The sequence below is a fragment of the Manis javanica genome, chromosome 10, assembly GCF_040802235.1.
Source record: "Manis javanica isolate MJ-LG chromosome 10, MJ_LKY, whole genome shotgun sequence".
Taxonomy (NCBI): Eukaryota; Metazoa; Chordata; class Mammalia; order Pholidota; family Manidae; genus Manis; species Manis javanica.
Window position 1 is genome coordinate 103290271 of NC_133165.1, and position 26826 is coordinate 103317096.

At 40.1% G+C, this 26826-nt stretch overlaps 1 protein-coding gene across 8 annotated transcripts in view; it reads right to left on the bottom strand.

Moving 5' to 3' along the window:
- Positions 1-23464: 23464 nt before the first annotated feature.
- The window catches only part of SLC41A2 (solute carrier family 41 member 2), a 120139-nt gene continuing 116777 nt past the window's right edge, over positions 23465-26826 (bottom strand). For all 8 annotated transcript variants that reach the window (XM_037007111.2, XM_073213768.1, XM_037007113.2 and 5 more), the window contains one exon: positions 23465-25147. In XM_037007111.2, the coding sequence (XP_036863006.1) occupies positions 24962-25147 (186 nt within the window). In that variant the 3' untranslated portion in view covers positions 23465-24961. The remainder of the gene's footprint in view (positions 25148-26826) is intronic.

Sequence of the window (26826 nt, forward strand, 5' to 3'; positions counted from 1 at the left end):
ACTGAAGAAAAGTGAACAGGCTTCCAGCCTTCAGACCCCCTTGAAGAAGGACATTTGTAATTTCAGCTAGGAGTTTCAGAAGCCAAGATCTTCTCCAGCTCACCAGGTTATCTCCATTTACTAGACTAAATGGGCCCCAAATGTCCCTGTATTTAACCCTTTATTTTTGTGGGCATCTATTGTTAATAGATTTGACGGCACCATTTCAATGGATGTGGTTGATATGAGTGCATCCAAAGGGCAGCCTACTCGAGTACTCTGATCAGAAGCAGTGCTGTAGTAGGCAGAGAGCCAGACATGAGCAGGGATGGGGAAGGGGGACTTGGGCCATTGTTTACATTTGCCTGGTGTTTACATTCAGCTAGATGCTTGTTTACATCCTAAAAATGCCGTGTAAACTCCTTCTGAGGGGTGTGAGGCATAAGAATAGATAACAGAGTGGCCCAAACTGGCTGGTTCCAACATGGAAGAGAAATTGACCTTGACTTCACTTCCAAATATATTATATGCTTATTAACATCCTAAAAATCACACCCCTTGGTGCCAGGACAGTTCTGAGGCAGACCATCTGAGGACAAAAAGGGCATTACCCTGTATCCCGGAAGTCCCCTCCCTATTTCACGAAAACCTCACCGATCCTGATGAATATTCTAGCCCCTGCTTAAACTCCAGCTGTAAGACCACCCAACCCAAACCCCACCCTGCTGCTCACCTCTAGAGCATGCCCGCACTCCTTCCTTGAGTGTGTGTTTGCCTTGTTGAACTACTCTTTGCTTGTACCTGCTTGAACTGCTCGTGAATACTTCCTCCATGAGTCAAGCACCCTGTCCCAGGTTAAGGTCTCACCTAGCTCGCAGGGAGATCTCCCTGGATTGGACTTCCCAACAGCAGTAGGACATAACAGCGACTGAAGTTGTATTTAGTGTATTTTGATGCACACCAGGGCTTAAGGAGATACCCTGGTGTGTAATACTTGATAGAACAAGTTTGAATATATTTTGTCCAGTATATCTCTGATAGAGGTTTTCAAAGCCTAGGAAATGTAAGATGACCTCTTGTCCTGTGTGCTCCTGGCCATATCACACAGAAAGTATCAATTACTTGCCTTAAAGGGATGTCAGAAATCCTTAAATCCTGTAATGATGTCAATCAACTTAATGTTAGCACAGATGAGAGTGACAGACAGCAGCCTGGGTGATGAGAACATTACCAGCATACAAGACACCCTCTGTCATAATCACTAGAGCCAAAGACTACTCCAACAGCAGATTTTGTTTGAAATACTCATTTGGATCACATACTTTTGGAAGGCCAGATTGCTTTTTTTGTAAGATATATAGCTTTAAAAAAGCTCAATAATAGTACATGTTCACTACTGAAAATTTTGGAAATGTACAGAAGCATGGATAGAAAAGAAAATCATCTAAAATCTCATGAGAAGAGAACCAATGTAATTATTTTTGTGTGGCTCTTTCCAGTCTTTTAAGAATGCATAGATACATCACATATATATTTCTTATCTTCCTTCCCACTCCCACCCCCAGCTCAGAGTCACTCTGGCCCCTTCTCACTTCTGTCCCCAGAGCAGGTCTGAGCTACCCTCAGGGAAGGGGAAAGCTGGGGTCTTTCTGAGGTGTTCTGCAGTGTTCAGCAGCCCGCACTGAGTGGTCTGCCATGGTTCACTCAAGGTAAGACAGGAGGCTAGCCTCTCCTTTCCGTGAAGCACATTTCCAAAGATCAGAAGACCTTTAATGAAGAAATGATTCAGTGGTTGCTACCCCGTCACACTCAGGTGGGGAGACAGGGAGGAGCTGTTAGCCGCATCCCCGGCTTTCTGTACCGCCCTCACCTTCTGTACCAGGCCCCACAGCTGACTCAGTAGGGACCAGAAAGCTGTGTTTTTAGGCCCTCATGTGACTCTAATGTGCAGCAGTGGGGAATGCTCATGGGGCCCTCAGGGCTGTGCCAGGTGGACCTCACTGTACCCCAGTTCTTCCCACTTCTCCCTTCTCCCCTTAGACTCCTAGCCTTCTCCTTTTCCCTTGAGTGTCCTGCCCCCAAACCTGTAAAAATAACCAGCTTTCTCAGTCCTTCTCTCTTGCAGATTTCCGGCCCTTTGCACTACCTACAGGTTGCTGTCTCCTTTCAGTTTCTGTTGCGTCCATGAGGGGCAGCAGTGAGCGCAGGTCCCAGTCACTCCTGACCTCGGCTTGCCTGGGTGGAGATGGGAGAGCCTAGGGGCAGGGATCAAGCTGAGTTCTGATGCCGTTTTCCTAAAGTAAGATCTGAAATTATAGACCTGACCTTTGCGAGGATTGTTTCCTTCCTGAGGTATTTACTCCTCCATACCTGGGTTGTATTAATTTCTTTGCATTAAGTTACAAGGAAAATTGATAAACGTGAGTGGCTGTTTTGTTTCTTCCTAATCCCTACCTAGGTTGGGGGTGGCGACAGCCACTCCACAAGAAGATCAAACTGCATATATTCTGATTTTTTCACTTACATTGTGAGGATCCCCCGGTGTTATTAAATGTTTTTGGAAAGTATGACTCTACACAATAATGTATATTTTACATATATTTTGCAAATTACATACCATAATTTTTTTAGCCATTTCTCTATTGTTAGATATTTAGTTTTTTTACAATTTTACTCTTATCAATAACTGTTATGAATCTCCTTTGTAAGCTGTTGACCCTCTCTCCAATCATTTACTATGAACTGTAAGTATCTAGCTTCATCTTTTGAACTCTCTTCAGTACTAAGGTCAGGAGTGGATTCACATATGACAAGTAATAAAAACTCATTAACTTCACTCATGGTCTACACTAGCTTTCACTGGGGCCTATAAAACCTGTCTCTTTCATATGAAGCTATATGAAATCACAATATCATGCCAAATGCAATTAGCATCTGTCATAAGCTATTCACTCCATAAATAGGCGTCTCACATTTTGTTATATTCAACTTCTGAAATGCAGTTGGCAGAAACCATTAAGGCAATAGAGAATCAAAACACAAGTAATTTTTTAAGAACCCTTTGCAGTGAATGTATTACGCATGTTTATTCTTAGCTATAGCAACAAAGTCACATGCAAACGATGTCCTTTCAAGAGGCACCAGTTAACAAATCCTAGGTGGTACTAGGTTTAAGCTCCCTTCCTGGTGCCTCTGTCTGATTATGTACATTGTCATATGCAAATCATAGCATCAAGTCCAGATTTGTACGATCAGATACAAACAGCACACGTGTGCATATGCACACGGGCACACCACACATCACCTATACACACACACTGTGTGGAGGAGGGTAGTGGCCCAATATTTGATATGAGAATCAACTGTTGATTCACTAAAGGAAGTAGAGCATCAAGACAGAGGAGACCTACTTCCTGAAGCTAGCTGACTACTGCCTCTGGGAGGAAATCACCTTTGCTGCCTTTAGTTTTACCATCACGAGGAAGCAGGCTCAACGCACCCGGACTTTATTATCTGCCCTGCATTGGGTCCAGAGTCGCTCGTGCAATGCAAATCAACTTAGCCAAGATTTGGATTGAAGCCATTCACTTCTCATTCTCACAAGGAGTCCCGCAGCTGTTTCCAGCCTGTGTGATTTTAGCCGATAGAAGCTCTCATTCGGATATGAGAGAAAAAGACATTAGGCCGTATTCAGTCTAGGGGTATGCTGCTTCCTGAACAATCCAGAGGCAACTGGGAAGTTGCCATTTAAAAAAATCAGCCAAAGTATTTTCTATGAATATTCTGTGCGGGGATGGGGAGGAAAGGCGGTGTGTCTAGGCTACTTAGAGCTCTTTATGTTACATAACTTTACTTTTTTTGGGGGGGGGGGGTAAAAAGAGGCTCATACCAAGCTTTATTCTCACAGTGACAAGTCAGGCACCAGAATCACATCCACCTCTGCATGCAGAAGGTCATCTCTGTCTCTGCCTCAGCTCCAGCCTCTGCCCCAGGCACTGCCTCCATTCCAGGCTCTGCCTCTGCTCCCAGTCTCTGCTCTCTTCTCTAGGCTCTGCTCTTAGCACTGGGGGAGCTCTTTTATAGCAATACTGGCAGTAATGACTTATTGCCAATAGGTATGCAAGCATGTGCCTGCACAGTTGGCTAAGTATTACATCGTCGCAGGTACACAATAGGTATCAGGTGAGGATCCTGGCCATGGGACTTCCATTTTCCCTACACCCTCCTAGGGGGGTAATTTTGATTCAGAACCCAAACACCTTGTCTCTTTTTTTTTTTTTTGAGAGGGCATCTCTCATATTTATTGATCAAATGGTTGTTAACAACAATAAAATTCTGTATAGGGGAGTCAATGCTCAATGCACAATCATTAATCCACCCCCAGCCTAATTCTCGTCAGTCTCCAATCTTCTGAAGCATAACGAACAAGTTCTTACATGGTGAACAAATTCTTACATAGTGAATAAGTTCTTACATGGTGAACAGTACAAGGGCAGTCATTACAAAAACTTTCGGTTTTGATCACGCATTATGAACTATAAACAATCAGGTCAAATATGAATATTTGTTTGATTTTTATACTTGATTTATATGTGAATCCCACATTTCTCCCTTTCTTATTGTTATTATTATTATTTTTTAATAAAATGCTGAAGTGGTAGGTAGATGCAAGATAAAGGTAGAAAACATAGTTTAGTGTTGTAAGAGAGCAAATGTAGATGATCAGGTGTGTGCCTGTAGACTATGTGTTAATCCAAGCTAGACAAGGGCAATAATACATCCACGGATGCAGAAGATTTCTCTCAAAACAGAGGGGGTGAGGTTCTAAGCCTCACCTCTGTTGATCCCCAATTTCTCACCTGATGGCCTCCCTGCGACTGTGCCTGTCTTAGGTTGTTCCTCCCTTGAGGAATCTTACCCATCTCTGGCTAACCAGTCATCTTCCAGGGCCATACAGGGAAATGTAAAGTTGGTAAGTGAGAGAGAAGCCGTATTGTTTGAAAAGTTTAGCTTTTTACTTCTTTGCAGATTTATGCCCTGTGGCTTCTATGCCCAGCATTTGTCTTGAGGTATCTTTACCACTTGGAGGAGTTATGATACTCGGTGAATTCGATATGAGGCACGAATTCTATTTAAGGGTTGTAATTAGGAAGGAAGAAGAAAAGCTATAGAGGTAGCAGATGGAAGAAAACATGGGAAGATTGATTATTTCTTTGACATATCTTCTTGTAGAGTAACTTAAGCATGTATAGGTTTTAAACTACTAATTAAATTGCGCACACACATTAACATAATAGGAATACAGTTACATAACCAAAGATAACTTTACTTTTTAACTTTTACTTCTCCTAAAAGTGCCTGGTTATGTATGGTAATCCACAAAGGTATATAAGGTTATTTCCTGGTCTTTCTTAGCAGATGACAAAATAACCCTTTCAGCCACCTCCCTCTGATGTGTAGATTGGCTGGGTGTGTGCCTTAGAGATTCAGTCAGTCCCTCTCCTACTCCTCTTTGTTAAGAGGGCTCACAGCGCTGGAGGAGGCTATGCAACTACCACTGATCTCTGTCCTTTCTTGGCCTCAGCTGATTGGACGGCAGGCCTGAGATACGTCCATTCAGTTTTCTGCCCAGAGGAGTTGGAATTGGTGACTGAGTTGGGAATGGGTCTTTCTTTTTCATGGTCCCCAGTAGCTTCAAGCATGTCAGGCTTCTGTGTCCTGTCTTCCTTTAATATCCAAATAAAATGTTGTGAGCGCTGTTGTGGTAACAAATGCCCTGTGTTCAACCAAATTTCATTTCCTTTTACTCTTCTTGGGCACATGGGAAGACCACATTTGCCAGCCTCCCTGGCAGTTAAGTTGTGGCCATGGGTAGACTTCCATGTCTGATCCTTAACAACACACAAGTCCCCAGTCTTCATTTTCTCTTCTGCATTAATATTAGAGGTCACGTGTTCAAGAGAGTCTAACTATAAGACGGAGGGGATCCGCATGACACACACAGGGCTGAGATGTTCGCTGTGCGAAACACTGGGATTTCAGGGTTTACTGGTTATCAAATCATAACCCAGCCTATATCAAAGAACACAAGCCTCATTCCACCTACTATGACAATTGATCAACCTTTAGAAACATTTCTGAAAATGTCCAAGGGCAGGAGGGCTTCAATTCTTCTAGTTCTTTTTCTTAATTCCTATACCTGCTGAATGCTTGGTGCCTCTTGGGCTGCAGTCCTTGCTCTGTATTCTCTTTCTTCCTGCCCTAAAATGTTTTTCTTCTTCTGTTATAAAGGTGTTGTGTTATAGTCCTTTCACTGAAAACTTGGAGATGATGGGACAAAACCACATCACAGGACAGGACAGAACAGGAGACAATTTCAAATTGACCATTAGATATTATAAAATTATGTGGCCACCCCAGACAAATCTCTCCTGCAGAAAAATTCTCCTCTTCCAGCTGTGTCCAGTGATCTCACCTGCCACTACTTGCCATATACTAGTGGGTATCTCAACCAGCCTCCCGCCTCTGGCACCCCCACTCCGAACCTCCAGCCCCTCCCAGAATACATTGGATGGATCTCTTTTTCCAGGCTGACCTGCATGTGCTCTGCTGTTCTTGCTGCAAGCACGGGGTTCTCCCAGCTGTTTTCTGAGCTAAATGGCTCCCCTCTCACACTCTCTGCAGCAACAGGCACCAGAGAGTAGAATTTGCAAAGGATTAGAAGAAGTCGTGGACATGGTGGGAGGCAACTTTTGGGGTGAGAGTGCTTTGAAAAATTTCTATTTTTATCACCTGGACTTGGTGAGAGGGGATGAAATTTCAGTGTTTGTCATTCTGCCACCTTGAAACCAGTCTCCCCCCTAAAATGTGGAAACCATAAGGTCATTTCTTTCTCTTCCTTTCTCCATAATAGCAATTTTTCCTTCCTATGCCAGCCAAAGCCCCTTGCAAGAACAGTGTGTACATTGGCAGTGTAGTTTCCCCAAATTCCATTGTATCTCTGCAGGTTTTCCAAATTTAGAAGGAATTTTCTTCTGCCTCTGGTTTCTTGAGGATTCTTCGACTTCACACTTAAAAAAAAAAATCTACCAAATTACTCTACTAAAGACCATACCTCTTGCTTCAATGTTGTTAACTGTTGCATCATAATAATAGTAACCACATATTAATACCGTCACACACCCCTGCACTCAGGAGAATGTCCGTGGTGTGCACACCCCAGAGTTGCTGCCTCCGTCCCTTGGAGAGATGGCTCTCCTCCACTCCAGTGGGCATCTCAGTTGCCCACCTTGCTCTCTGAGCCCCACAGGAGAGAAACTTCGGATTGTGTTTCTCACAGATATTTAAAACTCTGTAATTCTTGATTCTTCAGTTGTTGTTTTAAGCTTGCAGAAGTAGTGTGGCAGAGAGCAGAAAGATGAATATTTGTCAATATTTGTCAATACATCCCACCTGCTTGCTGTTTCGATCCATGCACTTCATCTCGTCTAATTTTCCCCACCACTCTGGGATGTAGGAATTACCACTCCACTGTGTAAGTGGGAAACCTGAGTCTCAGAGATTCAATATCCTGCCCAGAGTTGGGCTGCTCAGTAAAGGGCAGAGGCAGGATTCAGACCCCAGGGCAACATCCATGTCTTCAGAACACACCAAACCGAGAAGTGGATATATTTAATTGAAAATCAAAACAAATTAACTAAAAATAATGTAAAATAAAAATTTAAAAATTGGAAACCATATTCTCACAATAATTTTCATCTGGCTCTTACAGTATACATACTTATCCATACTCTTCACAAAATCTGTAATATAGATATCATTATTTCAGAGAGAAGGAAACTGACCCTCGAAGAGGTTGATTTGCCAAAAGCCAGTCTCACAATTGGACAACGTGGAACTGAGATTAGAACCCAGGTAGCTGCTGTTTCAGAGCTGTGCTTGTTTTGGTGAGTAAGCTGGCTCTCTGGTGTACACACTGACCGTGACTGTTTACTGAGGTCCAGTTATAAGCCAGGTCCTGGACCCATGTCATCCACCTGAATATAATGAAGTCCCTGGTTTGTTGGCCTCTGCACCACATGAAAATAGCTGGAAGAATTTTGCAAGCGTGTAGAGTCTATTTGGAATGGTCTGACTTAAAATTTGTAAGTGTTCAAAGAAGTCCTTTTAGAAATGCCTGCAGACTTACCTCAAAGAGGATCTCTTCATCCAGAGCCGCTGAAACTAGAGACAAATCGACATTCTTTGAGACTGCAGATTGAGAAACTGTTGTATCCAGATCTGTGGATAAAATAGATGACTACTCCAAATGCGTGTTCCAAGTGAAAAGTCACAAAGACAAATCGCAGTCAGTGATGTACGATCCCACTGCTTCTTCTACATGGGCATCTTTAGGCAAACATTCCATGGAGAGTAACAGCAAGATTAAAAAAAGAAACTTTAACAATGGAGGATGATGAAAGAGTTCTGGAGCGGGAGGATGGTGACAGTTGTACAATTGTGACTGCTTAATGCCACTGAACTGTACACTAAAAATTGTTCCAGTGGTAAATTTTATGCATATTATATATATATGTAAAATGTACATAAAATGATGAGTAGTGATTCTTCTATGTAACAATGAGGAGGCCAGTCAGTAATATAGAGATAGGACCCCTCTGTTGAAAACTGCATTTTTGGCTTATCACTATTTGAATTAGTGAAAATCAGTTCATTGAGGGATAAAATACCAAATTAGCTCAGTCTGGTTCCCAGTTTTGTGTATTGTTTATTAATATGGAGATTCTGATTCAGATCTATACTGAAAAGAGAAACATGACCATGCACAGCCCAGGCCAGAGTAGTGTCTATGCTTCCTGTCAACAGCACTCACAGGTTAAGTATAGCACTCCATCTTTCAGTTTGGGTTGGCTAAGTGGTGGAAGACTAGTTTTACGTCAATTTTTGAATTTAAATTAAATTTAAATCCACTATTGTTAAAAAAATTCTCTTGATGCACAATCAAATACTCTGAACATGCTAGAAAAATCTGCACCAATATCAAACAATATGTGGACATGTACATGTTCATTCACCATCAGGTGCTTTGGAGAATAAAGGAAAAGTGTGACGATTCCTGTTCTTAAGAGGCATGTCATCTAGTTAGACACCAGCCTTCTATTAGCCTCTAGAGTAGATCAAGTTCATTCTTTCTCAAAGGTTTTGCATTTGTGTTTCCTCTGTCTGAACCTCTATGCTCCTGAAAGCTTTCATGTTTGGCTCTTTCTAGAAACATAGATCATAGGTCAAAGCCCCAGAGGGCTTCCTTCTGGAAAACCTGAACATCTCATGTAAAGTGCCCTGTTTCCCTCTACTCCATAGATATCATCATATGATACTATTTCTATGTCCACTCTAGAATATAAGCTCTCACAAAGGCTGTCTTAATTGTTTACCAATGTACCTACCTCCAGCTCCTAGAATAATGTCTATCATAAAATGGGTGCTCAGTAAATATCTGTTGAATTAAATTGAATCAAAAGGCTGGGTAGAGTTAGTAATCTGTCCAAATGGCACACGGCTAGGGAGGGACAAGCCAGAATGTGAGCAGAATGGTTTCATATTTCACCATGAAACCAAGGGAAGAGAGAACGTTGTAAGCATGAAGATCTGGATGCATACTAGGTGTAGTCCAGAAGTCACAGATGAGGAAAAGGACAAGGTCACGGGCTCTCTGATGCTAAGCAGAGAGGGAATGCTGAGGAAGAGGAGACAGGAGAAGCCTTCTGTACAGAGAGTTGGCAATTACAGGAGAGCACAATGGCATTAGTTAGGTCAAGTGGAGGCGCTGCCCTCCAGGGGAAGCTAATGCGTATCCTGGAGCAGAAGTAGGGATACGTGGTAGAAAAGGGATGGGTAGAAGGACTACCTTTAAACAAGATGAGGATGTTTAAGCAGCAACAAGAATAAAAGAGGAGCATTTGCCAGAAGCCTCAACCTTCTCACGAGAAAGTAAAGACCACCGGCTGAGGAGAAATGGGGAGGCAAGGAGGGGGAAAGAGGGGAGATTTGGAACTGCCTGGGGCAGGTTTGTGCAGTTGGACAGTGTACATCTGTAATCAGCCAGGTGCGTGGAGTTTTGTGCCAGCCCCTTGGGGTTTGGTGTGGCCTGGGAGAAGGATCAGAAACAATTGCCTGTGGGAATCACCCAAGGTTGGAAGCCTGTATCAGCATGACATCACAGCTAGCCTAAAGCTCAGATGATAGGCAGGGCAGTGTTCCTGTCTTCAAGGCCCACATTTATTCATAATTTCTTATGACTATGACCCCAGTGTCAGTAAGTGCTAAAATACTCTGTTTGCATAGATTTCTTTCTTCACCTGCAGGAATAAAAAGGAGGCTCATATATATTTTTTTAATTTAGGTGATCATTACTAAACATAACAAATCAGCCTTTTTCTCTTTTTCTAAAAAGGTTGATTTGTTCTTTTTAAAGGGACTGAACGATGTTTAAATATTAATCAGAGCAGGGGATCTATTTACTGTCTAGAAAAGTAATAATTATACAGTAATTAAAATACAAGTATAAAAGTAACATGCTCATTGTTAAAAACTTGGATAATAGAGGAGACTTTTTAAAAAGAAAAAATCTATAATCATATCCAGAGGAAAAAATTTTAGGTGTTATGATGATTTTTAAAATTGGAATCATTCATCTCATTTTATGCACAGTGCTTTTCACACATTTCATGAATGTTTTTCTAATTCGTCAGAGGATTTTTAAAATGTGAATTCACTGTATATTATATATATACTATTCTTATTTTTTTTTAACTTTTAGCCTGTTTTCAAAGGAAAACTTTCAAGCTGAAAATTACTGCAATGTATATTCTGAATATTACTTTTGATTTCTAGAAGTGGGACCAGTAGGCTTAATATATATTTTTAAGTAAAAATTTTAAATTATTTTTTGAATAAGTAATACATGCACATGGCTCAAAAATCACAATAACCTACCACGTCCACACTGACAACTCTTATTTCCCATCTTTGTTCCCATGCCACCTATTGCTCCTTGTCCTTGTAGTTAACATTTTTTTGTTTTTTCTTCCAGTGTTTCTTTCTCAGATAGGTTTCCTTATTTCCCTCATTCTTACAAAGGGGAGAATACTTTACATACTGTTGCATGTTTTGTTCTTTTCACCTCACTGTATGTCCTGGAGATAGTCCCATATCCATTTGTAGAGATATTTCTTATTGTCTTATATATACTACAGTCTTTTCCCTAGGCCTCCTGAGTTGTCTTATCTTTGCTATTACAAACAAAGCTACAGTGAATAGCCTCAAAGTATGTTGCTACCTATATGTTCAGGAATACCTGTAGCATAGATTCCAAATAGTTGGATGTAGGGCAGCTCCTAGGGTATGTGGGGCTCTAGGCAAGTAGTCATAAGCAATTTGATTTTAAAATGTTTTACAAAATTTGTGGCCCACAGAAGGGATAGGGTTTATTGCTAAAGCTTTAGTATAACAAGTAGAAAAGAGGTACTTACATATTTGTTGATTACCCAATAAATGCAAAGATTCTTCATAGGGTCCAGGTACCATCTTTGTGTGTTCTCTGTTGTCAAATGTGTCCTTCCTGGCTATTTTATCCCACTGTTAAGTTAAAGGTAGCAGGGGCGGAGCCAAGATGGCGGCATGAGTAGGACAGTGGGAATCTCCTCCCAAAAACATATATATTTTTGAAAATACAACAAATACAACTATCCCTAAAAGAGAGACCAGAAGATACAGGACAACAGCCAGACTACATCACACCTGTGAGAACCCAGAGCCCCGCGAAGGGGGTAAAATACAAGCCTTGGCCCCACGGGACCTGGGTGGCCCTCACCCCAGCTCCCAGTGGGAGGAGAGGAGTTCAGCGAGGAGGGAGAAGGAACCCAGGACTGCTGAACACCCAGCCCCAGCCATCTGCACCAGAGCACAGACACAGTGTGTGCATGGGGTGCTGGACACTAGGGGAACAGGACAGTAAGACCTGTGAGTGGTTCCCCACAGTTGGTGCCCCCAGGACAAAGAAAAGCGAGTGCTTTTTGAAAGTCTTAAAGGGACAGGGACCCCACAGCTGGATGGAAGCATCCTGGAACACTTAGCCCAGCAGCTGGGAATCCCAGGGAACTCCGGGCACCCTAATCCCCTGGGCAGCAGCTCTGAGACCCCTCACGGCGATAAACAGCCCCCCTCCCCTTCTCCCTCCAGCAGGGCCCCAGCATAGCAGAGCAGCAGCCTGAGGCTGGCCATGCCCACAGCTAGGGAACTTCCCCCATAGCCGCTGGGCAAGAAACAGAGACCCAGTCTATGTGCAACTGTGCAACACAAGCTGCTAGGGGGCACTATTGTCCCAGTAAAGAAAGGCCAGGAGCAAGTGGAAAGGGTCTTGGCTCTCCCAGCAGACAGATGAGTCAATAGCATACCACTGCATCTATCAACATGAAAAGGCAAAAAAATTTGATCCAGACCAGGCTAACCCAGACATCTTCCACATCCTCCCCTGAGAAGGAATCTGGGGAGATAGATTTAACCAATCTTCCTGAAAAAGAATTCAAAACAAAAGTCATAACCATGCTGATGGACTTGCAAAGAAATATGCAAGAACTGAGGAGGGAGAATACAGAAATAAAACAATCTCTGGAAGGACTTCAAAGCAGAATGGACGAGATGCAAGAGACCATTAATGGACTAGAAATCAGAGAACAGGAACGCAGAGAAGCTGATGCAGAGAGAGAGAAAAGGATCTCCGGGAATGAAAGAATATTAAGAGAATTGTGTGACCAATCAAAACGTAAAAATATTCGCATCACAGGAGTACCAGAAGAAGAACAGGGAGAAAAAGAGATAGAAAGTGTCTTTGAAGAAATAATTGCTGAAAACTTTCCGAAACTAGGTGAGGAAATAGCATCTCAGACCACAGAAGCACGCAGAACTCCCATGACAAGGGACCCAAGGAGGGCAACACCAAGACACATAATAATTAAAATGGCAAAGATCAAAGACAAGGACAAAGTATTAAAGGCAGCCAGAGAGAAAAAAAAGGTCACCTACAAAGGAAAACCCATCAGGCTATCATCAGACTTCTCAACAGCAACCTTACAGGCCAGAAGAGAATGGCATGATACACTTAATGCAATGAAACAGAAGGGCCTCGAACCAAGAATACTGTATCCAGCACAATTATCATTTACATATGAAGGGATTAAACAATTCCCAGACAAGCAAAAGTTGAGGGAATTTGCCTCCCACAAAACACCTCTACAGGGCATCTTATAGGGAATGCTCTAGGTGGGAGCACCCCTAAAAAGAGCACAGAACAAAACACCCAAAATATGAAGAATGGAGGAGAAGGAATAAGAAGGGAGAATCATCAGACCGTGTTTATAATAGCTCAATAAGCGAGTTAAGTTAGACACTAAGATAGTAAAGAAGGTAACCTTGAACCTTTGGTAACCACAAACTTAAAGCCTGCAATGGCAATGAGTACATATCTTTCAATAATCACCCTAAATGTAAATAGACTGAATGCACCAATCAAAAGACACAGAGTAATAGAATGGATAAAAAAGCAAGACCCATCTATATGCTGCTTATAAGAGACTCACCTCAAACCCAAAGACATGCACAGACTGAAAGTCAAGGGATGGAAAAAGATATTTCATGCAATCAACAGGGAGAAAAAAGCAGGTGTTGCAATACTAGTATCAGACAAAATAGACTTCAAAACAAAGAAAGTAAAAAGAGATAAAGAAGGACATTACATAATGATAAAGGGCTCAGTCCAACAAGAGGATATAACCATTATAAATACATATGCACCCGATACAGGAGCACCAACATATGTGAAACAAATACTAACAGAATTAAAGGAGGAAATAGACTGCAATGCATTCATTTTGGGAGACTTCAACACACCACTCACTCCAAAGGACAGATCCACCAGACAGAAAATAAGTAAGGACACAGAGGCACTGAACAACACGCTAGAACAGATGGACCTAATAGACATCTGCAGAACTCTACATCCAAAAGCAACAGCATACACATTCTTCTCAAGTGCACATGGAGCATTTTCCAGAATAGACCACATACTAGGCCACAAAAAGAGCCTCAGTAAACTCCAAAAGATTAAAATCCTACCAACCAACTTTTCAGACCACAGAGGTATAAAACTAGAAATAAATTGTACGAAGGAAGCAAAAAGGCTCACAAACACATGGAGGCTTAACAACATGCTCCTAAATAATCAATGGATCAGCGACCAAATTAAAGAGGAGATCTAGCAATATATGGAAACAAATGACAACAACAACACAAAGCCCCAACTTCTGTGGGATGCAGCAAAAGCAGTCTTAAGAGGAAAATATATAGCAATCCAGGCATATTTAAAGAAGGAAGAACAATCCCAAATGAATAGTCTAATGTTACAAATAACGAAATTGGAAAAAGAAAAACAAATGAGGCCTAAGGTCAGCAGAAGGAGGGACATAATAAAGATCAGAGAAGAAATAAATAAAATTGAGAAGAATAAAACAATAGCAAAAATCAATGAAACCAAGAGCTAGTTCTTCGAGAGAATAAACAAAATAGATAAGCCTTTAGCCAGACTTATTAAGAGAAAAAGAGAGTCAACACACATCAACAGAATCAGAAATGAGAAAGGAAAAATCACGATGGACCCCACAGAAATACAAAGAATTATTAGAGACTACTATGAAAACCTATATACTAACAAGCTGGAAAACCTAGAAGAAATGGACATCTTCCTAGAAAAATACAACCTTTCAAGACTGACCCAGAAAGAAACAGAAAATCTAAGCAGACCAATTACAAGCAATGAAATTGAAACGGTAATAAAAAAACTACCCAAGAACAAAACCTCTGGGCCAGATGGATTTACCTCGGAATTTTATTAGACATACAGAGAAGACATAATACCTATTCTCCTTAAAGTTTTCCAAAAAATAGAAGAGGAGGGAATACTCCCAAACTCATTCTATGAAGCCAACATCACCCTAATACCAAAACCAGGCAAAGACCCCACCAAAAAAGAAAACTACAGACCAATATCCCTGATGAACGTAGATGCAAAAATACTCAATAAAATATTAGCAAACAGAATTCAAAAATACATCAAAAGGATTATACACCATGAGCAAGTGGGATCATCCCAGGGATGCAAGGATAGTACAACATTTGAAAATCCATCAACTTCATCCACCATATCAAAAAAAGGACAAAAACCACATGATCATCTCCATAGATGCTGAAAAAGCATTCGACAAAATTCAGCATCCATTCATGTTAAAAACTCTCAACAAAATGGGTATAGAGGGTAAGTACCTCAATGTAATAAAGGCCATATATGATAAACCCCCAGCCAACATCATACTGAACAGCGAGAAGCTGGAAGCTTTTCCTCTGCAGTTGGGCACAAGACAGGGATGCCCACTCTCCCCACTGTTATTCAACATAGTACTGGAGGTCCTAGCCATGGCAATTAGAGAAAACAAAGAAATACAAGGAATCCAGATCGATAAACTAGAAGTTAAACTGTCACTATTTGCAGATGACATGATATTGTACATAAAAAACCCTAAAGACTCCACTCCAAAACTACTAGAGCTAATATCAGAATTCAGCAAAGTTGCATGATACAAAATTAACACACAGAAATCTGTGGCTTTCCTATACACTAACAATAAACTAATAGAAAGAGAAATCAGGAAAACAATTCCATTCACAATAGCATCAAAAAGAATAAAATACCTAGGAATAAACCTAACCAAAGAAGTGAAAGACCTATACCCTGAAAACTACAAGACACTCTTAAGAGAAATTAAAGAGGTCACTGACAAATGGAAACTCATCCCATGTTCCTGGCTTGGAAGAATTAATATTGTCAAAATGGCCATCCTGCCCAAAGCAATATACAGATTCGATGCAATCCCTATCAAACTACCAACAGCATTCTTCAATGAACTGGAACAAATAGTTCAAAAATTCATATGGAAACACCAAAGACCCCAAATAGCTAAAGCAATCCTGAGAAGGAAGAATAAAGTGGGGGGGGGGATCTCACTCTCCAACTTCAAGCTCTACTACAAAGCCACAGTAATCAAGACAATATGGTACTGGCACAGGAACAGAACCACAGACCAGTGGAACAGAATAGAGACTCTAAACTTTGACCTGAACATATATGGTCAATTAATATTCAATAAAGGAGCCATGGACATACAATGGGGAAATGACAGTCTCTTCAACAGATGGTGCTGGCAAAACTGGACAGCTACATGTAAGAGAATGAAACTGGATCACTGTCTAACCCCATACACAAAAGTAAATTCAAAATGGATCAAAGGCTTGAACGTAAGTCATGAAACCATAAAACTCTTAGAAAAAAACATAGGCAAAAATCTCTTAGACATAAACATGACTGACCTCTTCTTGAACATATCTTCCCAGGCAAGGGAAACAAAAGCAAAAATGAACAAGTGGGACTATATCAAGCTGAAAAGCTTCTGTACAGCAAAGGACACCATCAATAGAACAAAAAGATATCCTACAGTATGGGAGAATATATTCATAAATAACAGATCTGATAAAAGGTTGACATCCAAAATATATAAAGAGCTCACACACCTCAACAAAAAAAAGCAAATAATCCAATTAAAAAATGGGCAGAGGAGCTGAATAGACAGTTCTCTAAAGAAGAAATTCAGATAGCCAACAGACTCATGAAAAGATGCTCCACATCGCTTGTCATCAGAGAAATGCAAATTAAAACCACAATGAGATATCACCTCACACCAGTAAGGATGGCTACCATCCAAAAGACAAACAACAACAAATGTTGGCGAGGTTGTGGAGAAAGGGGAACCCGCCTACACTGCTGGTGGGAATGTAAATTAGTTCAACCATTGTGGAAAGCAGTATGGAGGTTCCTCAAAATGCTCAAAATAGAAATACCATTTGACCCAGGAATTTCACTTCTAGGAATTTACCCCAAGAATGCAGCACTCCAGTTTGAAAAAGACAGATGCACCCCTATGTTTATCGCTGCACTATTTACAATAGCCAAGATATGGAAGCAACCTAAATGTCCATCAGTAGATCAATGGATAAAGAAGATGTGGTACATATACACAATGGACTATTACTCAGCCATAAGAAAAAAAGATCCTACCATTTGCAACAACATGGATGGAGCTAGAGGGTATTATGCTCAGTGAAATAAGCCAGGCAGAGAAAGACAAGTACCAAATGATTTCACTCATATGTAGAGTATAAGAACAAAAGAAAACTGAAGAACAAAACAGCAGCAGAAGCACAGAACCCAAGAATGGACTAATAGTTACCAAAGGGAAAGGGACTGGGGAGGATGGGTGGGAAGGGAGGGATAAGGGCGGGAAGAAAAGAAAGGGGGCATTATGATTAGCATGTATAGTGGGGGGGGTGGCACGGGGAGGGCTGTGTAACACAGAGAAGACAAGTAGTGATTTTACAGCATCTTACTAAGCAGATGGACAGTGACTGTGAAGGAGTATTTTGGGGGTACTTGGTGAAGGGGGGGCGCCTAGTAAACATAATGTTCTTCCTGTAATTGTAGATTAGTGATACTAAAATAAAAAAAAATAAGAAATAAAAAATAAAAAAATAAATATATTAAAAAAAGATAAAGGTAGCAAAACCCTTATTACTTGCTATGCTCTGGCTCTCCAGAACCTATTTGTACTAAAATAATATGGATTTTCTGGCCTCTGCAGTTCTCTAATACCATTTATTTAATGCTGTTTACAACATTTCCAACTACATCATCCATCTTGCTCCCCATTGGATACTGGCTTCCAATGACCTCCTCAAAGCTTGTCATCAGAACCCGCCCACCCTTGTATCTGATCACCCTCAGTATCTGATTGGGTTCCTTTTCCTCCATCATCCCCTAGGCAATGTCCAATCACCCTGGCCTGTCTTCAGCAAAGAATCCTGTTAGGTCAGTTTAGCCAGAATTGCCCTTTACCCCTGATGTTTTCTTGTAGTAGTTTCCCATCCAATCACCACCAACCCCTGCTCCTTGGCTATAAATTCCCACTTGCCTACACTGTATTCGGAGTTGAACGCCATCTCTCTCTCCCACTGTAAAAGCCCATTGCAGTTGTCCCTGTACCTATCATGATAGCCCTAAATAAGCTTCGCCTTTCCATCTTTAACAAGTGTTATTGAATATTTTTTTAACAGCCCTGCATTCCACACACTGTCACCAGTGGGGAGGCTAGGCGAGGGCCCAGGAGCAGATTGAGAATAGTTTCATCTGCACAATGAATGTTCCAGAACAATTTAAGGCTGACCTGGGAGAGCATAACATCATCTCACCAACTGGAGACAAGAGAGGACATCAGTTGGAAGGGCCAGTTGTGCATCAGTGGTCTTGAAAGCCTTCAGAGGTGCAAGGACTGGCCACTCTCGGGGGATTACCATGTGGCACACAGTCTGCAGGAGGGTGGGGAGACCTTCCCAGGTGCAAGCTGTGGGAGTGCACAGAGTGAGGATGCCTGCCACCACCCCACCACACTTGGATGCTCTAGACGAGAGACAATGCCGTGGTCAGAATGTGGACAGAAGAGATCTGAGGCTCAAGTCCAAAGGTTGGTCATGGACCATCAACAGTCCAAGCTCTGAACTTGTCCTGCATCTGACACGAGAGTGACTCCAAATCACCATGTCAGCACAATTCTAGTATTCTAGTAACCCATTATCATTCTGGCCAGTGAGAGTGATAGGCTCACCCACCACATTGCCTTCTTGGAACTGGGGCCAGCCTTAGAGTCACGGGACTACACCACAGGCAGAGTCTCTGAATTCCTGGGAGCATCTGGTTGACCCTATATAAGGGGCTCTTCCTAAGGGAGAAATAAGAACTAGGGAACACCTGGCTGGTTCCAGACATTGGATGGTGACTTACAAAACTGTGAGGTACATGCTTCTGGCCACTGGAGCCCATACAAGACCAGTTTCAGGTTGGAGCACCCAGCCTGGATGGCACTGCTGATCCCAGCTAGTCCCAGGTACCTGAGGGAGACTTAGAAATAAGTTTTGAGGAATTCACTCTAAAGCAGAGGTGGGTGAAATTTTTTGTGTGTAAAGGGCCAGAGAGTAAATACGTTAGGTTTTGCAGACTATATGGTCTCTTTCACAGCTACTCAGGTTTTGTTGTTGTAGAGGGAAAGCAGCCAAAGACAACATGTAAACATGTGGGCATGGTTGCATTCTAATAAAACTTTATTTAAAAAAAAAAACAGGCAGTGAACTGGATTTGGCCTGCTAGCTAGTTTCCCAACTACTGCATGTGGCAGTGGACCCAGGACAGGCACTTCACTTGCCTGGGTCTAACGGTGGGAATAGTGTGCCTGGAGGATCAAATGGGAAGTGTGTCTAATTTTCGTAGACAGGACCAGATTCTCTTCTATAGAGCTGTTATCATTTTATCATGGAATACATCATTTACCACCAGCAATTTAGTATTTTTTCCTATTGATCTAAATGTTTTATCTAGTTTTGAATTTTTGCCAATTTGCTAGGTGAGAATTGGCATCTCAGAGTGATTTTAATTAGCATTTCTTTAGTGATATTGAGCACCTGGATTTTTTTTCTTTTAAACTCTTTATTATAGAAAATTTCAAGCATATACAAAAGTAGAGAGAGTTGTGTAATGACTCCCATGTTACCCCCCCAACCCAGCTTCAATAACCACTGTTGGCCAATCTTGTTTCATCTACTCTTCCCTCTCTCGGATTATTTTGAAACAAATCCTAGACGTTTTGAGATTTCACCTATATATATTTCAGTGTATATCTTTGAAAGTTAATAATTACCTTAAAAATAACTATAATATCATATTCACACCTTAAGAATTGAAAATAATTCCTAATATCATCAAATATCCTATCCATGTTCAAATTTTCCTGATTGTCTCATAACGTTTTTAATAGATTTTTAAATTAAGTTATTGATATACATTCTTATGAAGGTTTCACATGAAAAACTATGTGGTTATTACATTCACCCATATTATTGAGTCCCCCCCCACCATACCCCTTTGCAGTCACTGTCCATCAGTGTAATAAGATGCCACAGAGTCATTACTTATCTTCTCTGTGCTACACTGTCTTCCCCATGATCCCCTCCACACCATGTGTACTAATCATAATACACCTCAATCCCCTTCTCCCTCCCTCCCCACCCACCCTCTCCTTTGGTAACTGCTAGTCCCTTCTTGGGAGTTCGTGAGTCTGCTGCTGTTTTGTTCCTTCAGTTATGCTTCCTTGTTATACTCCACAAATGAGAGAAATCGTTTGGTATTTGTCTCCTTCTGCTTGGCTTATTTCACTGAGCACAATACCCTCTAGCTCAATCCATGTTGTTGCAAATGGTAGGATTTGTTTCTTATGGCTGAATAGTATTCCATTGTGTATACGTACAACCTCTTCTTTATCTATTCATCTACTGATGGACACTTAGGTTGCTTACATATCTTGGCTATCGTAAATAGTGCTGCGGTAAACATAGGGGTGCATATGTCTTTTTGAATCGGAGAACTTGCATTCTTTGGGTAAATTCCTAGGAGTGGAATTCCTGGGTCAAATGGTATTTCTATTTTTAGTTTTTTGAGGAACCCCCATACAGCTTTCCACAATGGTTGAACTAGCTTACATTCCCACTAGCAGTGTAGGAGGGTTCCCCTTTCTCTGCATCCTTGCCAGCATTTGTTGTTCTTAGTCATTGGGTTGGTGGTATTTCTCTTTCATGTTTGTAGAAGCTCTTTATGTAGTAAGATTAGTCCTTAACATGTATTCTGTAGTTGCATATATATAGTGGTCTATGTGTCAATCAGGTCAAAGTGGTGGATAGCATTGTTCAAATATTTGAGATGTCTAGTAGTCATTCCAGTGGGGCTGTCCAGCAGGCATTTGAGAATACAAATCTGGAACTCTGATGAGAAGTCTGGGCTGAAGAAATAATTTGGGAATAATTCATATAGATGGCATTTGAAACAGTAAGGTGGATGAGGTTACCTAAGGAGAAAAAAGTTACAGAAGAGGTAAAACCTGAGCTGTAGGGCATTCCAAAATTTAGAAATTGAGAAAAGGAGAAACAACCAGCAAGATGACAAAGGGGCTTCCAGTGATGCAGAAAAAAGAGTAAAAGGCAGACTTTTTTGGAAGGTAAGTGAAGAAAGCATCTCAAGGAGGAAGGAGACTTCTGTCAAATACTTTTAGGGACCAAATAAGATGAGAATTTTTATTGAGCATTCATCACTGGACTTGGCTACATGGAGACTGCTGGTGACCATGACAGGTGTACCCTTCAGTGGAGTGGTGGGGACAAAAGCCTGACCTCCCAGAGAGCGAAGTGATGAGAGAAATATAGTAGGCTGCTGGACAGCTGAGGATTAACTTGGTGACTGAGGTTATAAACATAAAGAACTATCCAAGCAGTCATGTGTTTTCATGAGTCATATTTAGCTGCTCTGGCTCAGAGAAAGCACAGGCAGAGAGCTGTGTTTAACCAGAGCTGTCCAGAAAGTATGAGAGAAGCTGCTGAGCATATATGGATGATGGACACAGGAATCTAAGCTGAAAAGTGAGGAGAGTAGTTAACAGTGAGAAAGTGGTAAGCAACGGCTTGGAGGTCTAGGTATGGTCAAAGCCCAATTTATTATACTCAGAAACACAACATGTATACATAGATCACCCCAGGCTCTTGTGGGTGAGTTCCACACAGGTTCGATGTTCATGCAGTTTATTGTGAAGGAAGTACAAGTTTGGGCAAGTATCTCTTAAACTTTATTCTTATTTGAGTTTGCAACAATTCAGATGGCTGATGCCCATTATAAATGGGTATACCATCCATAGATACGTTATAAGGCAAGGAAGCTCAATTCCTGACTTTTGGAAATGTACTTCATTTGACTATATTATTGATGGTCTATGATGTAGAACTTATGTCTTTCAAAAGGTACATTACCGTAAGTTTCCATTTTATCATATTCTAAGAAATTTTATTTTATTTTTTCACTTTTTAAAAAATTTATTTTGGTATCATTAATCTACAATTACATGAAGGACATTATGTTTACTAGGCTCCCCCCTTTTCCAAGTAGAAATTTTATTTTTTAAAGAAAAAAATGGCTGATGGGCAAGGATTAAAACATATTTTCAAAAAGATTACCTGTGTATAAATAATATGTCTGATAAATTAGTGAAAGGAGGAAGTTTGGGAAGCAGTTTTCACATTGTATAAGAATAAATACTGAGAATTTACATTATATAAGACTGATAATAAATGATTTTTGTGGGTAAATAAGTTATCTTATCAGTTGCATACATATCTAAAGGCTTTCAAAAAACCAGAAAGATTTTTTAAAAGGAAGCTACATTCCTTTTATAAATTAATTCAGCCAAATTGATGACTGATTTTTTTCCCTTTATTTTGTTTTCCCTGTTACATGCCTTTTAGACATTTTGTTGTTGTAAGCAAGATTGGGTAGCAAAAGAGAAAGACAGAACTCACATTAGTCATCCTAGTTACTTAATTGCTTCTATGGGAAATGGTTGGATCTAGGAAGGGTGGTGGCAATTACATGTTCTATGAAATAAGGCGTTGTTCTTTATTCTAAAGTTTTCATTTATCAGTTGTTTTCCTTGGTCTTAGGAACATGAATAATGTTATACTTACCATCACGATATACCAACTGGACGTTTCCCTGACTGAAATCTAAAAGATGTAGCAATTCTCTATTCCACATTAGAAAATGAGGTTCTCCAAGTTTATTTACTCTCAGTTAATTAGTTGGTACCCCTGGTACATTTGGAGGGTCACAGGAAGAGTACTGGCTCAGCAGATCAGAGACCTAGACTTCCATCACAATTTGGTCACTGTGCAGCTGTACATAACCTCTCTGAGTTTTAGTTTCTCCTGCTGTAAAATAGAGATAGGAATATCTACCTGACCTATTTCATAGGTACTGCTGTGAGTACTAAATAATGTAGTATATTTGAATGTGTTTCAAAATATATGATGCACAAAAGTTGTTGGATATGCTTTTAAAATGGTTTGCTGTATATTTTTATGTTAAAAAATCAAAACAGAAATCACTGGAAAATGTAAATGCTTAAGAATCATACAGCCCAAATGGAAATAAGTAATTTACAAATGCTTTACAATGAAATCAAAGAAATTATATATGGATTTTTTGAAAATAAGAAATCTTTGCAGCTAAACAGTCATCAACTTAATCATTCTTTCTTTTATAAGAATGTTCACTATGTGACATTTTAAAACTCTCCAAAGGAGAAATTGTATAATTAGTTCAGTTCTCTGCCTTAGAAGCTTCATTGTAAGACAGAAGAATGTAATAACTAAAGTTGAAAAATAAGCAAAAATATATAACTCTAAACCACAGGTCTTCTTATTTTAATGAGCTTAATAGGAACACTTAATATTTATAAACAACCAATTATTTATCATTAACTCACAACTTAAACCATGATGATCAAAGTTAATGTGCATTTTTTTCTTCCCTTATCTGTTAAATAATTATCTGATGGTCTTGAGAATTTCCACTGCATATTTTAAAATGAACTATATGTGATATAAAAATGCTTACCTAGTGCATAACTAAAGTGTTGGTGTTTGGAATACAGAACAGAGTTTTAGGACAGTATTTGATAACATAGCAATGTATATGATAGAGTCCCATGTAGAAATAAGCTTGAGTAAATAGATACATACAGGCATGAACAATAGCTGAACCCACCAACTTCTCTTTTAAAATGGTAAGCCTAAGGTTCCAATAGACTTCTTCAGAACAGGAAATGAATTACTTGCTCATTTTAAATCTTACAATATATTGGTTATAATAAGTGGCACCATTTTATTTAATAAGAAACTATTAATTATAACCTAGGTAACAAATACTAAGTTCTGGGAATTAGCAAATTTCTGGACCAAATGTAAAAGCATATCAATGAAATGTATTTAAGAATAAGCATATAATGCTAATTTTCCAATAGCACTATGATCTTTGTTATCAACAATCCAAGATTCAGTTCTCCATCAAAAGCTTCCCTCTCTGTCTCTCTGTCTGTCTGTCTGTCTCTCTCTCACACACACACACACACACAGACACACACACAAATTCTCACACAATCGTGTCTCTACAGATGCAGCTCAGGTTATCTTTTTGACTATTAAGTCTTCTGAAAAAGATCAACATTCTTTTAACAAATCAATGATCAAAAATGACCCATTCTTTTCATTAACAATTTCTCAAGATCATTCTATGTTTAAAGCTTAGTCTGCAAAGAAATTAAATTAACATTGGCACAAAGAAAACAAGGTAAAATTGAGTTTATCTTACACTCAGAAGAACATATGTAGGTCAGGTTAGGAACAAGTAATTGGCAGATTTATCCGCAGCCAGCAGAGAGCATAGTTAAAACTCTTACTGGTTGAGCAACTTCCAATTTTTGTGTGCTATGCAGTACAACACATCTGTGAGACAAGAAAAGCTAAACCAGAACTTTGTTTCCTCTAACCTGGCATGATAAATTAAACAATAATAAAGTACATTTCTGCTACATCTGTGGTTTTATAAGTATTCATTGTAAACAGACTTTATTCTTTTCTATTTAATTTAAGCTTGAGCTTATTATATCTATGTCTATGTCAGATTATCATTTATTCTAAGAAGAGCAGCACAAATACTGTTTATTCTGATTTTAACAAAAATTCCTTTAAAAATGTTAAGGCCATTTAAATGAATCAGGGCCAACTGAAGATTACCCTGGCAGAAGTAAGACTACTGATTTGAGATTTCTGAAAAAGAGCCATAGTGGTTGTCTTGTGTTTTCCTCCTTGGTAACTTGAGAGCAGTCTGTGGGATTTATTAGTCTCCAACATCTCCATCTCGGTCTCCAATGAGCCAAAGAAAATGAAAACTTAAGGCTAACAAAGCTGTCCCAAGCAGATCACCCAGTGCCGTTAGGTAGGGGATGGAGAAACTGTCTGGGTCCTTTCCTTTCCTCCAGAAATGATGGACCATCCAGTCAGCAATCCACAGCAAGGTAAATACCTAGAAGAGAATACAGAAATTACTCCTATCACCTGAATATTCCTAGCTGAGTAAACATGGCCATAAACCTAATTAATTGTTTTCTGAAAGGAATAGCGGGCATCTAAGTATCAAGCTTGAAAAGAATATTTAATTGACAAAAAGATTTTCTTTCACAAAATACCATAATTAATAACATCCTTCTTGACTCCTCACATACATTTTTTCATTTTCTTCAAGCCGCCCTCAAACCACAATAATCCTTATTTTAAAAGTATTGTACAGTTGGAAAACTATTGTTATGTTTCTAGTTCTTTCTATACGATAAACCTGTAAAGAAGGAAGAAGGCATATGAAGGAGGAAATGAAAATTAAAGGATGGAAAAACATTCTCCTACTGCAGGTATATCAAATGAAATAAAGATGGAGAACTAACCCTTCATTTGTTAACTATAAGGCCATTGGTGGCTTGTCAAGGAAAAGTTCAGTGCTATGGTAAGAACAACGAGAAGGTTAGTGCACTGAGGAATTACTCATCTAAATAGATACAAATAGAGTTCAAATATTTTAATGGGCTATTCAAATATAAGGTGATAAATGTGAGTATTTTCTAGGATACCAGCCATAGGCAGACCTTTGTGATGCCTTGAATTTTAAGATCAGATAAATGTTTTTTTCTTCGATACATTCAGAGTAGGAAGATTCTCTAATTTTCAAACTCCTGATGTTTGAAAAGAGATTTGAGCTTAGAGAGTTGGGAAATTCATGTTTCCTGGTTTTGGACAAGTGGGCAAGCACAGTATGTGGTTAAGAGCTTCTCTTATTACCTACTAGCTGACTGCAAGCAAGTTATTTAACCTCTTTTTTTTTTAAATTTTATTTTGGTATCATTAATCTACAATTACATGAAGGACATTACATAGGCTCCCCCCTTCACCAAGTCCCCCCCACATCCCCGTTCACAGTCACTGTCCATCAACATAGTAAGATGCTGTAGAATCACTACTTGTCTTCTCTGTGTTGCACAGCCCTCCCCGTGCCCCACCCCCCACACTATACATGCTAATCGTAATGCCCCCTTTCTTTTCTTCCTGCCCTTATACCTCCCTTCCCACCCATCCTCCCCAGTCCCTTTCCCTTTCGTAACTGTTAGTCCATTCTTGGGTTCTCTGCTTCTGCTGCTGTTTTGTTCCTTCAGTTTTCTTTTGTTCTTATACTCCACATATGAGTGAAATCATTTGGTACTTGTCTTTCTCTGCCTGGCTTATTTCACTGAGCATAGTACCCTCTAGCTCCATCCATGTTGTTGCAAATGGTAGGATCTGTTTTTTTCTTATGGCTGAGTAATAGTCCATTGTGTATATGTACCACATCTTCTTTATCCATTCGTCTACTGATGGACATTTGGGTTGCTTCCATATCTTGGCTATTGTAAATAGTGCAGCGATAAACATAGGGGTGCATCTGTCTTTTTCAAACTGGAGTGCTGCATTCTTAGGGTAAATTCCTAGAAGTGAAATTCCTGGGTCAAATGGTATTTCTATTTTGAGCATTTTGAAGAACCTCCATACTGCTTTCCACAATGGTTGAACTAATTTACATTCCCATCAGCAGTGTAGGAGGGTTCCCCTTTCTCCACAACCTCGCCAACATTTGTTGTTGTTTGTCTTTTGGATGGTAGCCATCCTTACTGGTGCAAG